At 44.5% G+C, this 15,945-nt stretch overlaps 1 protein-coding gene across 6 annotated transcripts in view; it reads right to left on the bottom strand.

Moving 5' to 3' along the window:
- TTC12 (tetratricopeptide repeat domain 12) overlaps positions 1 to 13,558 on the bottom strand; it is a 50,958-nt gene extending 37,400 nt beyond the window's left edge. Inside the window, exons 1-5 of one of the 6 annotated variants that reach the window (XM_027979216.2) lie at positions 13,466 to 13,558; positions 11,669 to 11,741; positions 2,048 to 2,211; positions 1,491 to 1,512; positions 785 to 862 (exon numbers count right to left, since the gene is read on the bottom strand). In XM_027979216.2, the coding sequence (XP_027835017.2) occupies positions 785 to 862; positions 1,491 to 1,512; positions 2,048 to 2,211; positions 11,669 to 11,726 (322 nt within the window). In that variant the 5' untranslated portion in view covers positions 11,727 to 11,741; positions 13,466 to 13,558. Of the gene's footprint in view, positions 1 to 784; positions 863 to 1,490; positions 1,513 to 2,047; positions 2,212 to 11,668; positions 11,742 to 13,465 lie in introns of those variants that run through there. The other 5 variants (XM_042232932.1, XM_042232934.1, XM_027979215.2 and 2 more) reach the window with 5 other exon arrangements.
- Between the last annotated feature and the right edge of the window lie 2,387 nt (positions 13,559 to 15,945).

The following is a 15,945-nucleotide window of genomic DNA, read 5'->3' as shown; positions in this document are numbered from 1 at the left end:
GCTTGCCACAAAGAGTGAAATCTACACATTCAGTGTCTAATAAAGAGATTCAAACGACTAATTTTCTAGCAAATATGGAATCATTCGGATCTGCAGCGCACATAGCACTGAGTGGTATAAATGCTAAAAGTATTCTTCTGTAATATGTATCCCCCCATCCCACGACCACACACACACAACCCCAGCTCTTTCTTTTCCTTTATTTCCTCTCTCCTTTCTCCCAGCATGGGGCTTCCCTCATAGCTCAGTTGGTAAAGAATCCACCTGCAATGCAGGAGACCTGGGTTTGATCTCTGGGTTGGGAAGATCCCCTGGAGAAGGGAAAGGCCACCCACTTCAGTATATCTGGCCTGGAGAATTCCATGGACGACATAGTCCATGGGGTCGCAGAGTCGGACACAACTGAGCGACTTTCACTTTCTCCCAGCTTGGTTTGCTTGTTTCATTTTTCTTTTTCACATCTGCATCTGTGCCTCAGGCTAGGGACTGGTACCTTACTCCCACCCCTCCCTACTTTCCAAGCATCCTTTAGTGCTGCTACATTTAGCAATATGCTTTAGAAACAGGTCTGACTGTGGAGGCTATCTCAGGGCTGTGTCTGCCTCTCCGCCTGTTGCGGTAGAAACAGGAAACAGCTTTCTGCCTGGCCAGGTCCCACTGCCTCAGGCGCATTCTGAACCCACTGACTGGGAATCTTGATGTCCCCAGACAGCAGCATAAACTCCCCTGCTTTTTCCAGCACAAATCATCCCTGCCATTAAAAAGTGAAAAGACTGACAATTACCATCTGCTAAGACTTTGTTTTCCCTTCTTCTTTTGGCACGTTCTTTAGCATCCTTCTCCAGAGATGCCAAGAAGGCTGCTGACAACAGAGTGATTTCAAATATTAAAAAAGAAAAATCCAAATACTATAATCAGTTCTTTAGCTCAAATTCAGAAAAAAGCCACTTTAGAGTTTTAGAGCCACATGTTTCACGAATACACATGTAGGCACACGCACACACGCACACGCGCGTGCACACACACACACAGATTTCGGAGACAACTGAAATGACGTTTTCTTAATTTGACATTAAATGGGAATCTGTGTGATGTATTATTATACATGATGACTATGTCTGTGCTTCAAATTTGAACTATGCCTTTTAAAAGAGTTTTTCTTTGAAGACAGACTCTTTCGGTTCCACTTAGCATAATGAGCTGCTGAGCTGAGCAACTGAGAAGCTCTCTGGATCCTTCTGAGTAGCTAAGAGTAAACTGGATGAAGCAGAATAACTGAACTCAGTGTACAAAAGATTGGCCAGGAGAACACAGGAAAAATCCTCTGAGCACCATCCTCTCTGACCACTAGTAACAGAATTGGGTGATCAGTAGGTTTTTGTTTATGGTTGTTTGCAAGCCCAGAGGCTATAATGTACGGGTTTAGAAGCCACAATAAACACTGACTTTAAATGAATAACACACATTGGGAGCAGAGACGCTGTCCTTACCTGTGTTTATTTCATCTGCATCCTGCACGGCAGACGTTATCATAAAAACAAAGAAACAAATTTCAAAAACTACTCTCTTATTTATACGTATACAAACCAAGAAGGCAGATAAATTTCAAGGGGGAGTAGTGTCCTTTCCTTTAACCATAATACTAGAAGGCTCCAAATTCAGGGGGCTGGCTGTAAATCAAGAGATCTGAGTATGGGCATCGTTGTTATGGGGCTAGTCTGCAGAAACCAGGGACTCTAGCTGTGGCTGTATGAATTGGAACTATGACTTAGTAAGCTGTTACATTAACAGCTTGAAAATGGTCCTAATCTCTGGGTGGAGAGGCCAAATTTTCATTAAAACTAACCAAAAGGATTGTTTAAGGATGACTCAGAAAGACCAAGAAAAATATATGAGTTTATACTACCTTGTGAAAAACGTAGTGATTCTAAAGAACAAGTCTGTTTCAGCCTCACCAGGCAGTTGAGGTTAAACCACTCTTTCCCCTGTTTCATGCAGACTTCCTTGCTGGGTCTACATAGATAACTCCACGATAAGGAAAGGGCACCTTCATGGGAGCTTGTGGGGGACTGATCATGGTCTTGTTCACGGTGGTCCGGCACTCGTCCTCCACTTGGTCCCCCTCTGTGAACTGCAGTCTCTTTTCCGTCTCAAGGACCGCTTTCTCTCGTACGACTGGATCATCAGAATTCATCTCCTGAATTAAACTGGCTAGGGGAGAAATCAGGTGAATCATTCAAGTAAGGTCTTCAAAAAGAAAGACCCTATTCGATACCAATGATGGTGCAGTAAATTTCATGGGGAAGGACTTTTATTTTTTCCAGGTTTTTGAGATACAATTGACCCACGACAATGTGTAAATGAGGTGTACCACATGGTCATCTGATACAGGTATACAGTGAGAAATGATTCCCACATCAAGATGAGTTAACATATTCATATTTCAATTTTTTTGTGTGAGTGGTGAGAACATTTAAGATCCCCTTTCAGCAACTTTAAAGTGTACAGTATTGTTAACTATAATCACTATGCTGTTTATTAGACTCCCAAAACTTATCCACCTACTGTGGACTTCCCTGGTGGCTCAGACGGTAAAGCATCTGTCTACAATGTGGGACACCTGGGTTTGATCCCTGGATTGGGAAGATTCCCTGGAGAAGGAAACGGCAACCCACTCCAGTACTCTTGCCTAGAAAATCCCATGGATGGAGGAGCTTGGTGCAGGCTACTGTCCATGGGGTCACAAAGAGTCGGGGATGACTCAGTGACTTCACTTCACTTTACTTCACAGAGTTTGTGTAAATGCATGTATTTAAACATCTTAAATAAATGTTTTTTTTTTTAAATAAAATGTGCATTCTTTGCAACTTAGCTTTTTTCTCTTAGTACGCTTTAGAGATATGTTCTTGAAACAAATAGTTGCAGTTGATTCATTTTACTTATTTTACGTAGGTGATTCATTCTTATTGATGGACCTCCAGGTGTTTTAAATTTCTTTTCTATTGCAAATAAATGCTGAATTGAATACATGTATATATTTCCCCATGCACGCATATGACATAGTCTTTAGGCTATGGCTATATCAATTTTTATTCCTACAAGCTGTGTACAACAGTTCCTGTGCCTCCACATCCTTGTTCACACTTGTTGTTACACTTCTATGTTGCTTTCACTATAATGCGTTTATCTCCTTAATGTTGTCATTTGCCTTTTCTTGAATGTGACTGTGATCCAGCATCTTTTTATTGGTTTTGTAGGCCATCTGGATTTCCTTTTCTGTGAATTGCCCGCTCCTATTTTCCATTGGGTTGTCTTTTTCTTATTATGAGTATTTTATAAATTCTGGACTGTTATGCATATTTGTGAACATTTGTCTACTTGGGTATGGTGTGTTTTTAATTTGTTTTTATGGAACCTTCCATTGAAGAGATTTTCTATGTGTTAAATGTATCAATATTTCCCCTTATGACTTATGCCTTTGTGTATATTAAGTTCACAAATACACTCTTGTGTGTCTTCTAAAAGTTTTAACATTTTGTTTTTCTCATTAAGGTATTTAATCCACCTGGAGCCGACTTGCTCTTTTTTTTTTTTTTTTTTTTTGGCTGTGCGGACATGCAGGGCTCTTAGTTACCCAAGCAGGGATCAAGGCTGTGCCCCTGCAGTGGGAACATGGAGTCTTTAACCACTGGACCACCGGGGAAGTCCCCTGGAGCTGACTTTGTGTAGGGCAGGAGCACCGTTTGTTGAAGAGTCCCTGCTTTCTCACTGATACGCTGTGTCATCCCTGTTTTATGTCGCATGTGTGAACCTGCCCCGGGGCTCTTCCTTCTGTTCTACCGGATGGCCTGTCTTTTTCAGCACCCAAACTGCCATCTATAATTACTACAGCTTTATAACAAAACTTGAGCATCTAGTAGGGGGACCCCACCTTCTTGTTTTTCTGCAAAATTTTCTGCATTATTTGTGGCCCTTTACTCTTTCATGTGAACTCTGGAATCAGCTTGTTGGCTTCTAAACGAAACATTCTGGGGAATCTGATCTATCCCAGGTGGCACTAGTAGTAGCAGCTGTCAGTTGTGTCCGACTCTGTGACCCCACGGACCGCAGCCCACCAGGCGCCTGTCCATGGGACTCTCCAGGCAAGAACACTGCAGTGGGTAGCCATTCCCTTCACCAGGGGATCCTCCCGACCCAGGGATCAAATCCGGGTCTCCTGCACTGTAGGCACATTCTTTACCACCTGAGCCACCACAGAAGCCCCCCTACCTCCTAGAGGGGAGAATATTTTATTTATAATACCAAAATAAATCCATCAAAATGTATGCAAGACCTTTATGGAGAAAATTATAAAATTTAATCAAAAGAGCTCCCAGGGGTCAAAACTGAAACAATTTGAGCAAGAAAACAAACATGATAGTATTGTATTAAATATCCATGAGTCTCTATGGAGATTTACCTTACATATTTATTTACTTACTTATCTATTCATCATTTGTTTACATCCATACAGAAAACTTTAATTTCAATTAAATTTTATAATTTTCTCCATAAGAAATTTCTTTATATATGTTTAGAAACATATATATTTATAATTTTCTTTACATTTATAGTTTTCTCCATAAAAAAAAACACTGCATATATCTTGATGGCTTTGTTTTGGTATTGTTGATGAAGTGTTGTGGGTGTATAGCAAGTATATAAGAATGCAACTGAACTTTATACACTAAACTTATATCTAAAAACCTTGCTCAATTTACTTCTTTAATAATTTATTTACAGATATTCTTGAATTTTTCTCTGTAGACTCTCACATTGCCCAAAGATAACTAGAGTTTTAGCCTTTCAAACTTCTCTACTTTTTATCCATTTTCCTTATTTCCACAACAACCAGTAAAGTGCTAAATAAAAGCAATGGTAGTATCTGAGTCTTGTTCTGGACTTTTAAGAGAATCCTTCGCTCACTACAAGTATGACTGTCTGCATGAGGGTTTGCAGGGCTTTCCAGGAAGCACTAGCGGTAAAGAACCTGCCTCCTAATGGAAGAGACGTGAGTTTGATCCCTGGGCTGGGAAGATGCCTGGAGGAGGGCATGGCAATCCACTCCAGTATTCCCACCTGGAGAATATCATGGCCAGAGGAGCCTGGTGGGCTATGATCCACAGGGTTGCAGAGTCGGACACGACTGAAGTGGCTTCACGCAAGCTCATGAGGGTTTGCAATGAGGCTGCAGTCAGTATTCTTCCAGGTTGCCTTCTAGTCTCGGTCGACAGGAATTTTTATCATAAGTGGGCTTTGAAGTCTAACAAACATCTTATTTCAAGTTTTTGTATCAGCTAAAATGATCTATGGCTTTTCTCTTTTAAAATGTTAAAATTTAAAAGGACGTTAATACATTTTCTAGTATTCAACCATTCTTGTGTTCTTTAGGCAGACCAACTTGACCATGATAAATTATGTTTTAACTCACCACTGGATTTGGTTTTCTAGCATTGTAATTAAGATTCTAACTATATTTATAAATAATAATGCCCTAGATTTTCTTCTAGTAATATACACTTTTTATTTCAGTGTCTCGTTTCATATAATGATCAGGGGGTGTCCTCTGTTTTCTCTTCTCTGTAAAAATTTGTATAAGATGGGAATTATCAGCTTTTCAAATAGCTGGAGGGACTTGAAAGTTTGCAATTTTAGAGATTTTTATCTTCCTTGTGAATTTTCCCTTTGAAATTACAGTCTATGCTTTAAAGTCGATTTTGTCTGATAGTAATATTCAACATCTACTTTCCTTTGGATAGTATTTACATCACAAATATTTTTTCATTTTCAAAAGCAGAGACATTACTTTGCCGACTAAGGTCCGTCTAGTCAAGGCTATGGTTTTTCCTGTGGTCATGTATGGATGTGAGAGTTGGACTGTGAAGAAGGCTGAGCACCGAAGAATTGATGCTTTTGAACTGTGGTGTTGGAGAAGACTCTTGAGAGTCCCTTGGACTGCAAGGAGATCCAACCAGTCCATTCTGAAGGAGATCAACCTTGGGATTTCTTTGGAAGGAATGATGCTAAAGCTGAAACTCCAGTACTTTGGCCACCTCATGAGAAGAGTTGACTCATTGGAAAAGACTCTGATGCTGGGAGGGATTGGGGGCAGGAGGAGAAGGGGACGACTGAAGATGAGATGGCTGGATGGCATCACGGACTCGATGGACGTGAGTCTGAGTGAACTCCGGGAGATGGTGATGAACAGGACTGGAAAAGGTCAGTTTTCATTCCAATTCCAAAGAAAGGCAATGCAAAAGAATGCTCAAACTACTGCACAATTGCACTCATCTCACACGCTAGTAAAGCAATGCTCAAAATTCTCCAAGCCAGGCTTCAGCAATACGTGAATCATGAACTCCCTGATGTTCAAGCTGGTTTTAGAAAAGGCAGAGGAACCAGAGATCAAATTGCCAACATCCACTGGATCATGGAAAAAGCAAGAGAGTTCCAGAAAAATATCTATTTCTGCTTTATTGACTATGCCAAAGCCTTTGACTGTGTGGATCACAATAAACTGTGGAAAATTCTGAAAGAGATGGGAATACAGACCACCTGACCTGCCTCTTGACAAATCTGTATGCAGGTCAGGAAGCAACAGTTAGAACTGGACATGGAACAACAGACTGGTTCCAAATAGGAAAAGGAGTGCATGCTGGGATTCATGGGGTCGCAAAGAGTCGGACATGACTGAGCGACTGAACTGAACTGAAGGTTCAACTTTTCTGAGTCCTTAATTTTAATGTGTCTGTTTTATACAGCACAATAACTGATTTTAAAAAAATACAATCTGACAATCTGTTTTAACTGGAGATTAGTCTATTTATTTTACTATTATTGATTTAATGTTTAGACTAATTTTTACTATATTTCATGTCTTGTATTTACATTTTCTTCCCTTCTTTTCCTATCTTCATTGGAGTCACTGAGTTTCTTTATTCCTTTTTTACCCTCTACAAGCTTAGATCCTATGCTTTGCTTTTCTATTCTTATAATGGAAACTCTTTCCATTTTAACAAACATGCTCAACAAATTAAAAGCTTCGTGTCTATCATGTTTTATCCAGCCTTTCTAGATGTATTGTAGTATGTGGGAGGGATTTTAGAGTCTCTCACCAGTAATATTACTGGAAATGGAGATCCCACTTACTCTTCTATCCGCTACAGTTTGGTTTCTCCTGCTCCAAAGTTTTTCCCACCAAAGGTACAAATGATTTTCATGTTGTTACATTTAGTGATCATTCTTTAGTGCCTGTTTTGATCAAGCTCTCTGAAACATCTGACAAATGCTGCCCACTTCCTTCTCTATGAGACGATCTTTTCCCCTTTGCTTCCATAACATGAACTTCACCCAATTTTCTGCCTACCTCTCCAGCCATTGCTTTTGGTCTCCTTTGCTTGCTCCTGCTTTTCCTCTCCTACATATCTTCTAAATCATGACGATCCACAAGGCTCTGCCTGAGCCCTCCTCTCTCTGCCCGAGCTTCTCAGGAATTCCTGCTCTTTGCCAAGGCTCTGTGTGCCATGCAGATCCCAGTGCCTCCTAAGCTAAACTCCTCAGCTACTCTCCTCTCCCAGGCTCAGACTCACAAAGCCAACTGCCTTCTGAACATCTTCACTGGGATGCCTTACTCATCAAACTTGACCTGCCCATCCTCTTTCTCCCAAAACTGTTCTTTCAAATGCCCCTACCTCAGCAGATGGCCCAACCATCCACCTGTCATTCAATCAAGATTCTCAGACTCATTCGTAAGCTTTTGCTCTCTCTCTGCCCTCTTAGCCATCAACACTAAAGCTTGTCAAATAAGGTCTGAAATGTCTCTTCAAACTGCTTGTGTCCATTCCAGCCCCATTCTCTTCTCCCTAGAACACTGTGACAGCCTCCTAGTTGGCTCTCGGCACCTGTATTCTTCTCTCCTCTCGTCTACATCTACACCATGACCAGAGTGACTTACCTAAGATGTAGATCTGACCATGTTTCCACTCCCAATAAACCCTCTAAAATATTCCCATTGCTCTCAGGATGAACACGAATTCCTTACCATGGCTGTCAAGGTCTTCCTGGATCTGGCCTCTCTGGACTCAGATGAGACCCTTCTCTCCTTGATCTCTTCTCTCCAGCTACACTTCATCTTCTAGGTTCTCAAGGGTGTCACACTCTCTCTTAACTTTCAGCTTTCCTACCTACTTTCTCCTCATTTACAGTACTCCGCTATCTCTCCCCAATGGCCAACTCCTACTCACACTTCAGATCTGTGCTTAAATCTCATCCTTCTGGGAAGCCTCCATTTGTCGATTGAATTGTGCCCCTCTCCCCCAGTTCCTATGCTGAAGTCTTAACTCCTGCACTGTGACTGTATTTGGAGATGGGGCTTTCAAAGAGGTCATGAAAGATTAATGAGGTCATAAGGTGGGGCCTTAAACCATTTGGATTAGTGTCCATACAAGAAGAGGAGGAGACGCCAGGATTGTGCACACACAGAGAAAAGAACCATGAGAGGACACAGTTAGAAAAGGGCGGTCTGCAACCCAGGGAGAGAGGGCTCAGGAGAAACTAAACCTAACACCTTGATCATGGACTCCTGACCTCCAGACCGTGGCAAAAATTAATTTCTGTTGCTTAAGTCCCCCAGTCTGCGGTATCTTGTTACAGCAGCCCAGATAGATTCATACAACTCCCTTAACTGAGTTAGATTCCTTAGCATGTTTAGCATGTTACAAATCTCTCTTTGTAGCATACACCACAGCTGAAATTACTTGTTTAATACCTGCCTTTTCTCACTGGATTGTAGGTATCAGGAGGGAAGATGGTTCTTATTCACTGTTGCTGCTCTTTCCAGGGTCTAGCAACACTCAATACATAATGAGCACTCAAGAAATGAATGTACAGAATCTATACACATGTGACTATATACATTTAAATTATGTATAAATGAAATAGAGCATCCCAGGTGGCACAGTGGTAAAAAGTCTGACTGCCCATGTAGGAGAGGCAAGAGATGAAGGTTTGACCCCTGGGGCTTCCCTGGTGGCTCAGAGGTAGGGAATACGCCTGCCCAACAGGAGACATGGGTTCAGTCCCTGGGTTAGGAAAATCCCCTGGAGAAGGAAATGGCAACCCACTCCAGTATTCCTGCCTGGAGAATCCCATGGACAGAGGAGCTCGGTGGGCTACAGTCCACAGGGTCGCAAAAGAGTTGGACATGACAGCGACTTAACAACAACTACAGATAAATGAAGCAATAGGGGAGCTCACTTGATGAGCAGCAGCCACATTTCAAACCCTCGTGGCCACCTGCGGCCATTGGTTACATCGTGCGCAGGGCAGATTATAGAACGTATCTCTCATCACAGAAAGTTCTACAGACAGTATTGATATAAATGATAAGGAATGAACTTGGGGTATGAATGAGTGTTAGCCGGATAAAGAAAGATGGAGAGGCAGCGGGAAGGAAGCCAACAGGCAGAGCAGGAGCTTCAGGGGGGTGTGTGGGCAACAGAAGCAGTTTGTTGCTCAAGTGTGAGGTAAGGAGAGGCGAGAGGCAAGGGTAGGGTCACGGAAGGACTTAGGTCCTGATGAGAGCTTGAGATTTATTGTGACTGCGGGAAGAATCCAAGCAGAGAAGTGTCTGGGTCAGATTTGCATTTTAGATACATTACTCTGTGGGGAGTGTGAGCCTGGAGGCAGGAAACCCAATCAGGGGGTTGTTGAAATAGTCTGGGTTAGAGAAGCAGAACAAAGGGAAGTTGGGAGAGGACGGAGCTGAAGGAAGCAAGCAAATCTGAGGGCTAATTAAATTCAGGGCTGAGAGAGGAGGGGTAGGCCAGTATGACTTGTAAATTTAGGGGATGATAGTGCCACCAAGTGAGACTGGAATGCAGGGGAGGGTAGGAGAAGCAAGTTTTATTTGGGGTGGGGGGGGGGACAGAGAGGAAAGAGACAATCAACTGAACGCTGGACACAGGAAGTTCCTAGTGTTTGAGGGACACAGGGATGTGACAGTTGGCACAGAGGCTGCAGATCAAAAGCGCAGCTGGTGGCAATTGAGATGTGGGGTCATCAACAAGGGTGGGAGCTAAGACCGCATGCTTGGGCTAAACCGCCGGCAGAGAAAGCGGTGAGCAGTGGGCCAGGCCAGAACAACATGCGGGGGACGGGCAGAGGAGAGGCCTGTGACAAACGCAAAGAACACACCAAGGATGTTATCATCTGTGAAGCTGCCTGGACTATTTTTAAAACGATTTTATTCTTTGGACCCATACGGCCCGTAAGAAGCAACAACTTCAATATATTTCTATCAGATAAGTTTTGCTTTATTGTCGGTTTTCTTGTTTCTACCCTCAAAAAGTCCATGGGGTCGCAAAGAGTCGGACATGACTGAGCAACTGAACTGACTGACCCTCACAAGCTCCCTGAAGCCTGAACAGGGACTGAGGGCTTCAGAATCTCCTGCATGTGGTCTGTGCAATCAGCGTGTCCTCCGAGAGCCCACCTATCTGAGCTGCAGAAGGGTCTTCCTGCCTAGAGGAAGGGACAGGGGTGTGGCCCCTGTAATGTCATAGACACTGAGGGAGGCCACTTGACTTTGCCTCTGCAGCTCAAAGGGCTTCCCAGGTGGCACCAGTGGTTCTTGGGTTGGGAAGATCCCCTAGAGGAGGGCATGGCAACCCACTCCAGTATTCTTGCCTGGAGAATCCCATGGACAGAGGAATCTGGTGGGCTACAGTCCATGGGGTCGCAGAGTTGGACAGGACTGAGCGACTGAACTGACTGACCCTCATATGCTCCCTGAAGCCTGAACAGGGACTGGGTACTCCGGAATCTCCTGTACAATGGTCTGTGTGATCAGTGTGTCCTCAGAGCTTGTCTGAGCTGTGGAAGGGTCTTCCTGCCTAGGGGAATAGAGCCGGGGTGTGGCAACTAGGAGCTGTCCGTGTAATGTGATGGACACTGAGGGAGGCCACTTGACTGCCTCTGCAGCTCAAAGGGCTTCCCGGGTGGCACCAGTGGTAAAGAACCTGCCTATGAATGCAGCAGACATGAGAGATGCGAGTTCGATCCCTGGGTCCGGAAGATCCCCTGCAGGAGGGCGTGGCAACCCACTCCAGTGTTCTTGCCTGGAGAATCCCATGGACAGAGGAGTCTGGTGGGCTACACTCCACAGGGTCGCAGAGTCGGACAGGACTGAAGTGACTTAACACAAACACACGCACTGCATCTCAAAACCAGAAATGGCTCTGCCCCCAGAAAAGACGGATTCCAGATCAATGAGGCTCCTGAGTGACCTCAAATGGAAGAGCTAGGCTCATTGGTGATGGGGAAATGGAAGCTCCTTCTGACCTGCTTCTACACAGAAGGGGAGAGAATACGGAAAAGAGCGGTTGAATTCCAATCAGAATATTAACAGCTTCACTGATACCAATTAACAGCCAGAAAATATTAGCCCCAGGCTTCAATATTACTTGTTTCTCAATACCCTCTTCTGTTTAATCTCAGTGACATTTTTGTTTCCTTAAGAGTCATAAACCTGTCAGGCAACCCAGGAACTAACTTAGAGTAATCATCTCTCTTTAGTCACTCCACTTTCCTAAAGTAAAATTTAATTTGTATATGATTTACTGGTACTTACTGATTTCATCCACATTTTTAAGAAATTTCTGCAAGTCCTCCTCTTGATAGTCAGCCATTGTGAACCAGAAGCCCTGAGGGAAGCAGCATACACGATGAAAATTAATAATAATAAAATGCTAAACAGAATTTGTCAGGCTTATTAGCCTGCTAAAACCAAGAGCCAAGTGATTATTTTAAAGACAGATTTGTGTTTACAAAAGTCATGAATAACAAGCCGGGTGGTCTATTTCATTCTGACTCCTGTTAAGGCCAAGGAACACTCACTACATGTGGTGATATTGCCAGAGAGCTGCCAGCCTCCTCCAATGGGGAAACTGCTCTGCAAAATGTCCCTACAAAGCCCACGTCGACTGCTGATAAGGGACCTGGTGTGCAGGAGACCAGGCACAGCAGCTGACAAGCCACCAGGGATAGAGGACACTAACCCTTGACTTTGATCTTGACTTCCCTGGTGGCTCAGATGGTAAAGCGTCTGCCTACAATGTGGGAGACCCGGGTTCAATCCCTGGGTCGGGAAGATCTCCTGGAGAAGGAAATGGCAACCCACTCCAGTATTCATGCCTGGAAAATCCCATGGATGGAGGAGCCTGTAGGCTACAGTCCATGGGGTCCCAAAGAGTCGGACACGACTAAGCGACTTCACTTTCACTTTCACTTGATATTGACAGGCTGGCCCAGCCAGAAGTTTGGACCTGATCTTGCGACAGGTAACCAGAAACAGGTAATCTGCATCTACATGTTCAAACTTGTTTAAAATATAAGCCTCGGGCTTGTTTCTGAGAAGTGAAGAGAAGCTACAAATTGACTGAGAAAGTGGAACCTGACAGTCCAGCCTTGTCTTCATCTCTCCAGGTACTTTAGCTGGATCACCTCTCAGCTGTTTTTGAGTGAAAAGGCCAGTGGTTCCCAAAGGTCTACCCACAGATCATAAAAATCAAGCAAAAACTGACTTAGTACACAGATTCCTCAGCCTTAGCCCAGAGCCCCTCAGTAAGCTTGAGAGAGTACCCAGAAGTGTACAGTTCTAAGCACTCTGCAAGTAATTCTGATTACAGTTAGGTTTAATAGTAGTCTTCGAAGCCACATTTGACTGGATATTCCAAATCTGCCAGGAACAAGCTGTGAATTATTTGATCTCTTTGAGATTCTACCAGTTATATAAGCTGAGCTACCTTAGCTAAAGTCACAACCTCTCTGAGCCTTACAAGCCTCATTGGTTCTAGCAAACAGGGCTATTTGCGGACTAAATAAAACCGCCAGGCACTCGCGATGATGACTGGTTATTGTGAGGCATCATTATCTGTAAATCAGGGCAGGGGACTTGTGGCTTAACTAAATGATCCATAGGCTTCTTTCCAGCTCTAACAATTTAGGCTCCGGTGGAACTGAGGCCTAGCCGAGTGAGTTAACGTGCTCAAGGTTAGGAGGGGCAGAAGGCCGGCTCAGAACTACCCTGGGGCAGGCACCAAGCCCTCGGCTCCCAGGGCGGGGTCTGAGGGCGCTCCCTGCCTAGCCAGCAAACACACGACGGGACGAGAAGGTCAGGGCGGAGTGAGGCCCAAAAAGTTCTGCAGTGCGCGCTTCACCGGCTAGAAACCTACGGATAGCCTGGAGCCTCAACGTGAGCTGGGGCCCAGACACGCCCCGCTCACCCAGAGCAGGAGGGCGCGGACGCGACATCGTTGCCTAGCAACTGCTCCACAGCGTCCACCCGCCCAGGGCCCGCCATAGGAGTCCAAGCCCACAGCTGATCCCATCCCGTCCTCTGGAGCCCAAACCAGCGTCCTCTGCTCACTTCTGACGGAGCGATCAGGACCAGACCTGAACGTGCGCAGGCTGGGCCACCCCGCTGCAGTTACCTGACCGCGCCCCCGTCCAGACAGGAAATGGCGGCTGTGGGCTGGCGGTGACCGACTCTGACCGGGGAGGGGCGGGGCCGAAGGAGGGCGTGGCCACATCTCCGAAGCCCCGCCCCGCCCCGCCCCCGCGCTCAAGTTCGGGAGCACGCCGCCAAGTTCAGGGCCAGCTCAGGCTAGGGATCTCTGATTGGCATGAAGGAAAGGTGGAAGAGGCGGGCAGGAAAGCCCAAGTGACCTGCGCTGATCCCTAAATGAGCGCTACGTTTTCACCTCTTTCTCCTCTAGGATTGGGGTAGGGGCGGTGGTGTCACTTCCAAACGGGCAAGGTCAACAGTGGTACTCCGGAGAGTCAGGCTTGCTTATTGGTATAAATGAGATCTTCGGAGAAGAGAGTTACATGACGACTCTCATCTTGAGTTTTCTCATGTGTGACATGGAGAAATGGCACTTTCTCATGCATTTTGGTTAAAGCGCCAGGCGCCTAGTCCAAAGGGCTAAGTTGGTTATTATCCAGGGAGTCGTAGGATTTAGAGCAAGAGACAATGGACTCATAGAGACTGATTTACTCTAAGGAACTGGCTCCCATTATCATGGACGCTGTAAAGTGCACCATCTGCGCTTCAGTTCAGTCACTCAGTTGTGTCCAACTCTTTGTGACCCCATGGACTGCAGCACACCAGACCTCCCTGTCCATCACCAACTCCCCGAGCATGCTCAAACTCATGTCCATTGAGTCGGTGATGCCATCCAACCATCTCATCCTTTGTCATCCCCTTCTCCTCGTGTCTTCAGTCTTTCTCAGCATCACAGTCTTTTCCAATGAATCAGTTCTTCACATTTAAGGCCAAAGGATTGAAGCTTCAGCTTCAGCATCAGTCCTTCCAATGAATATTCAGGACTGATTTCCTTTAAGATTGACTGGTTTGATCTCCTTGCAGTTCAAGGGACTCTCAAGAGTCTTTTCCAACACCATAGTTCAAAAGCATCAATTCTTCAGTGCTCAGCTTTCTTTATAGTCCAATTCTCACATCCATACATGACTACTGGAAAAAACAGAGCTTTAACTACATGAACCTTTGTTGGCAAAATAATGTCTCTGCTTCTTAATATGCTGTCTAGGTTGGTCACAGCTTTTCTTCCAGGGAACAAGTGTCTTTTAATTTCATGGCTGCAGTTACTGTCTGTGGTGATTTTGGAGCCCCCCCCCCCCCAAATAAAGTCTCTCACTGTTTCCATTGTTTCCCTGTCTATTTCCCATGAAGTGATGGGACTGGATGCCATGATCTTAGTTTTCTGAATGTTGAGCTTTAGGCCAACTTTTCACTCTCCTCTTTCACTTTCATCGAAAGGCTCTTTAGTTCTTCACTTTCTGCCATAAGGGTGGTGTCATCTGCATATCTGAGGTTATTGATATTTTTCTTGGCAATCTTGATTCCAGCTCAGCTTCATCCAGAGTTCATGATGTACTCTGCATAGAAGTTAAATAAGCAGAGTGACAATATACAGTCTTGATGTACTCCTTCCCAATTTGGAACCAGTCTGTTGTTCCATGTCTCGTTCTAACTGCTGCCTCTTGACCCACATACAGATTTTTCAGGAGGCAGGTAAGGTAGTCTGGTAGTCCCATCTGTTTTTCCACAGTTTGTTGTGATCCATACAGTCAAAGGCATTGGTGTAGTCTATAAAGCAGAAGTAGATGTTTTTCGGGAACTCTCTTGCTTTTCCAGTGATCCAACGGATGCTGGCCATTTGCTCTCTGGTTCCTCTGCCTTTTCTAAATCCAGCTTGAACATCTGGAAGTTACAGTTCACGTACTGTTGAAGCCTGCTTGGAGAATTTTGAGCATTACTTTGCTAGTGTGTGATATGAATGCAATTGTGCGGTAGTTTGAACATTCTTTGGCATTGCATTTCTTTGGGATTCGAATGAAAACTGATCTTTTCCAGTCCTGTGGCCACAGCTGAGTTTTCCAAATTTGCTGGCATATTGAGTGCAGCACTTTCACAGCATCATCTTTCAGGATTTGAAATAGCTCAACTGGAATTCCATCACCTCCTCTAGCTTTGTTCATAGTGATGCTTCCTAAGGCCCACTTGACTTTGTACTCCAGGATGTCTGGCTCTAGGTGAATGATCACACCATCCTGGGTATCTGGGTCATGAAGATCTTTTTTTGTATAGTTCTTCTGTGTATTCTTGCCACCTCTTCTTAATATCTTCTGCTTCTGTTAGGTCCATACCATTTTTGTCCTTTATTGAGCCCATCTTTGCATGAAATGTTCGGTATCTCTAATTTCCTTGAAGAGATCTCTAGTCTTTCCCATTCTATTGTTTTCCTCTATTTCTTTACATTGGTCACTTAGGAAGCCTGTCTCATCTCTCCTTGCTCTTCTTTGGAACTCTGGATTCAGATGGGT

This window comes from Ovis aries, chromosome 15 (assembly GCF_016772045.2).
Source record: "Ovis aries strain OAR_USU_Benz2616 breed Rambouillet chromosome 15, ARS-UI_Ramb_v3.0, whole genome shotgun sequence".
Lineage (NCBI taxonomy): Eukaryota > Metazoa > Chordata > Mammalia > Artiodactyla > Bovidae > Ovis > Ovis aries.
Note: the sequence above shows the minus strand (reverse complement) of the source record. Positions and strands in the feature narration are given on the sequence as shown.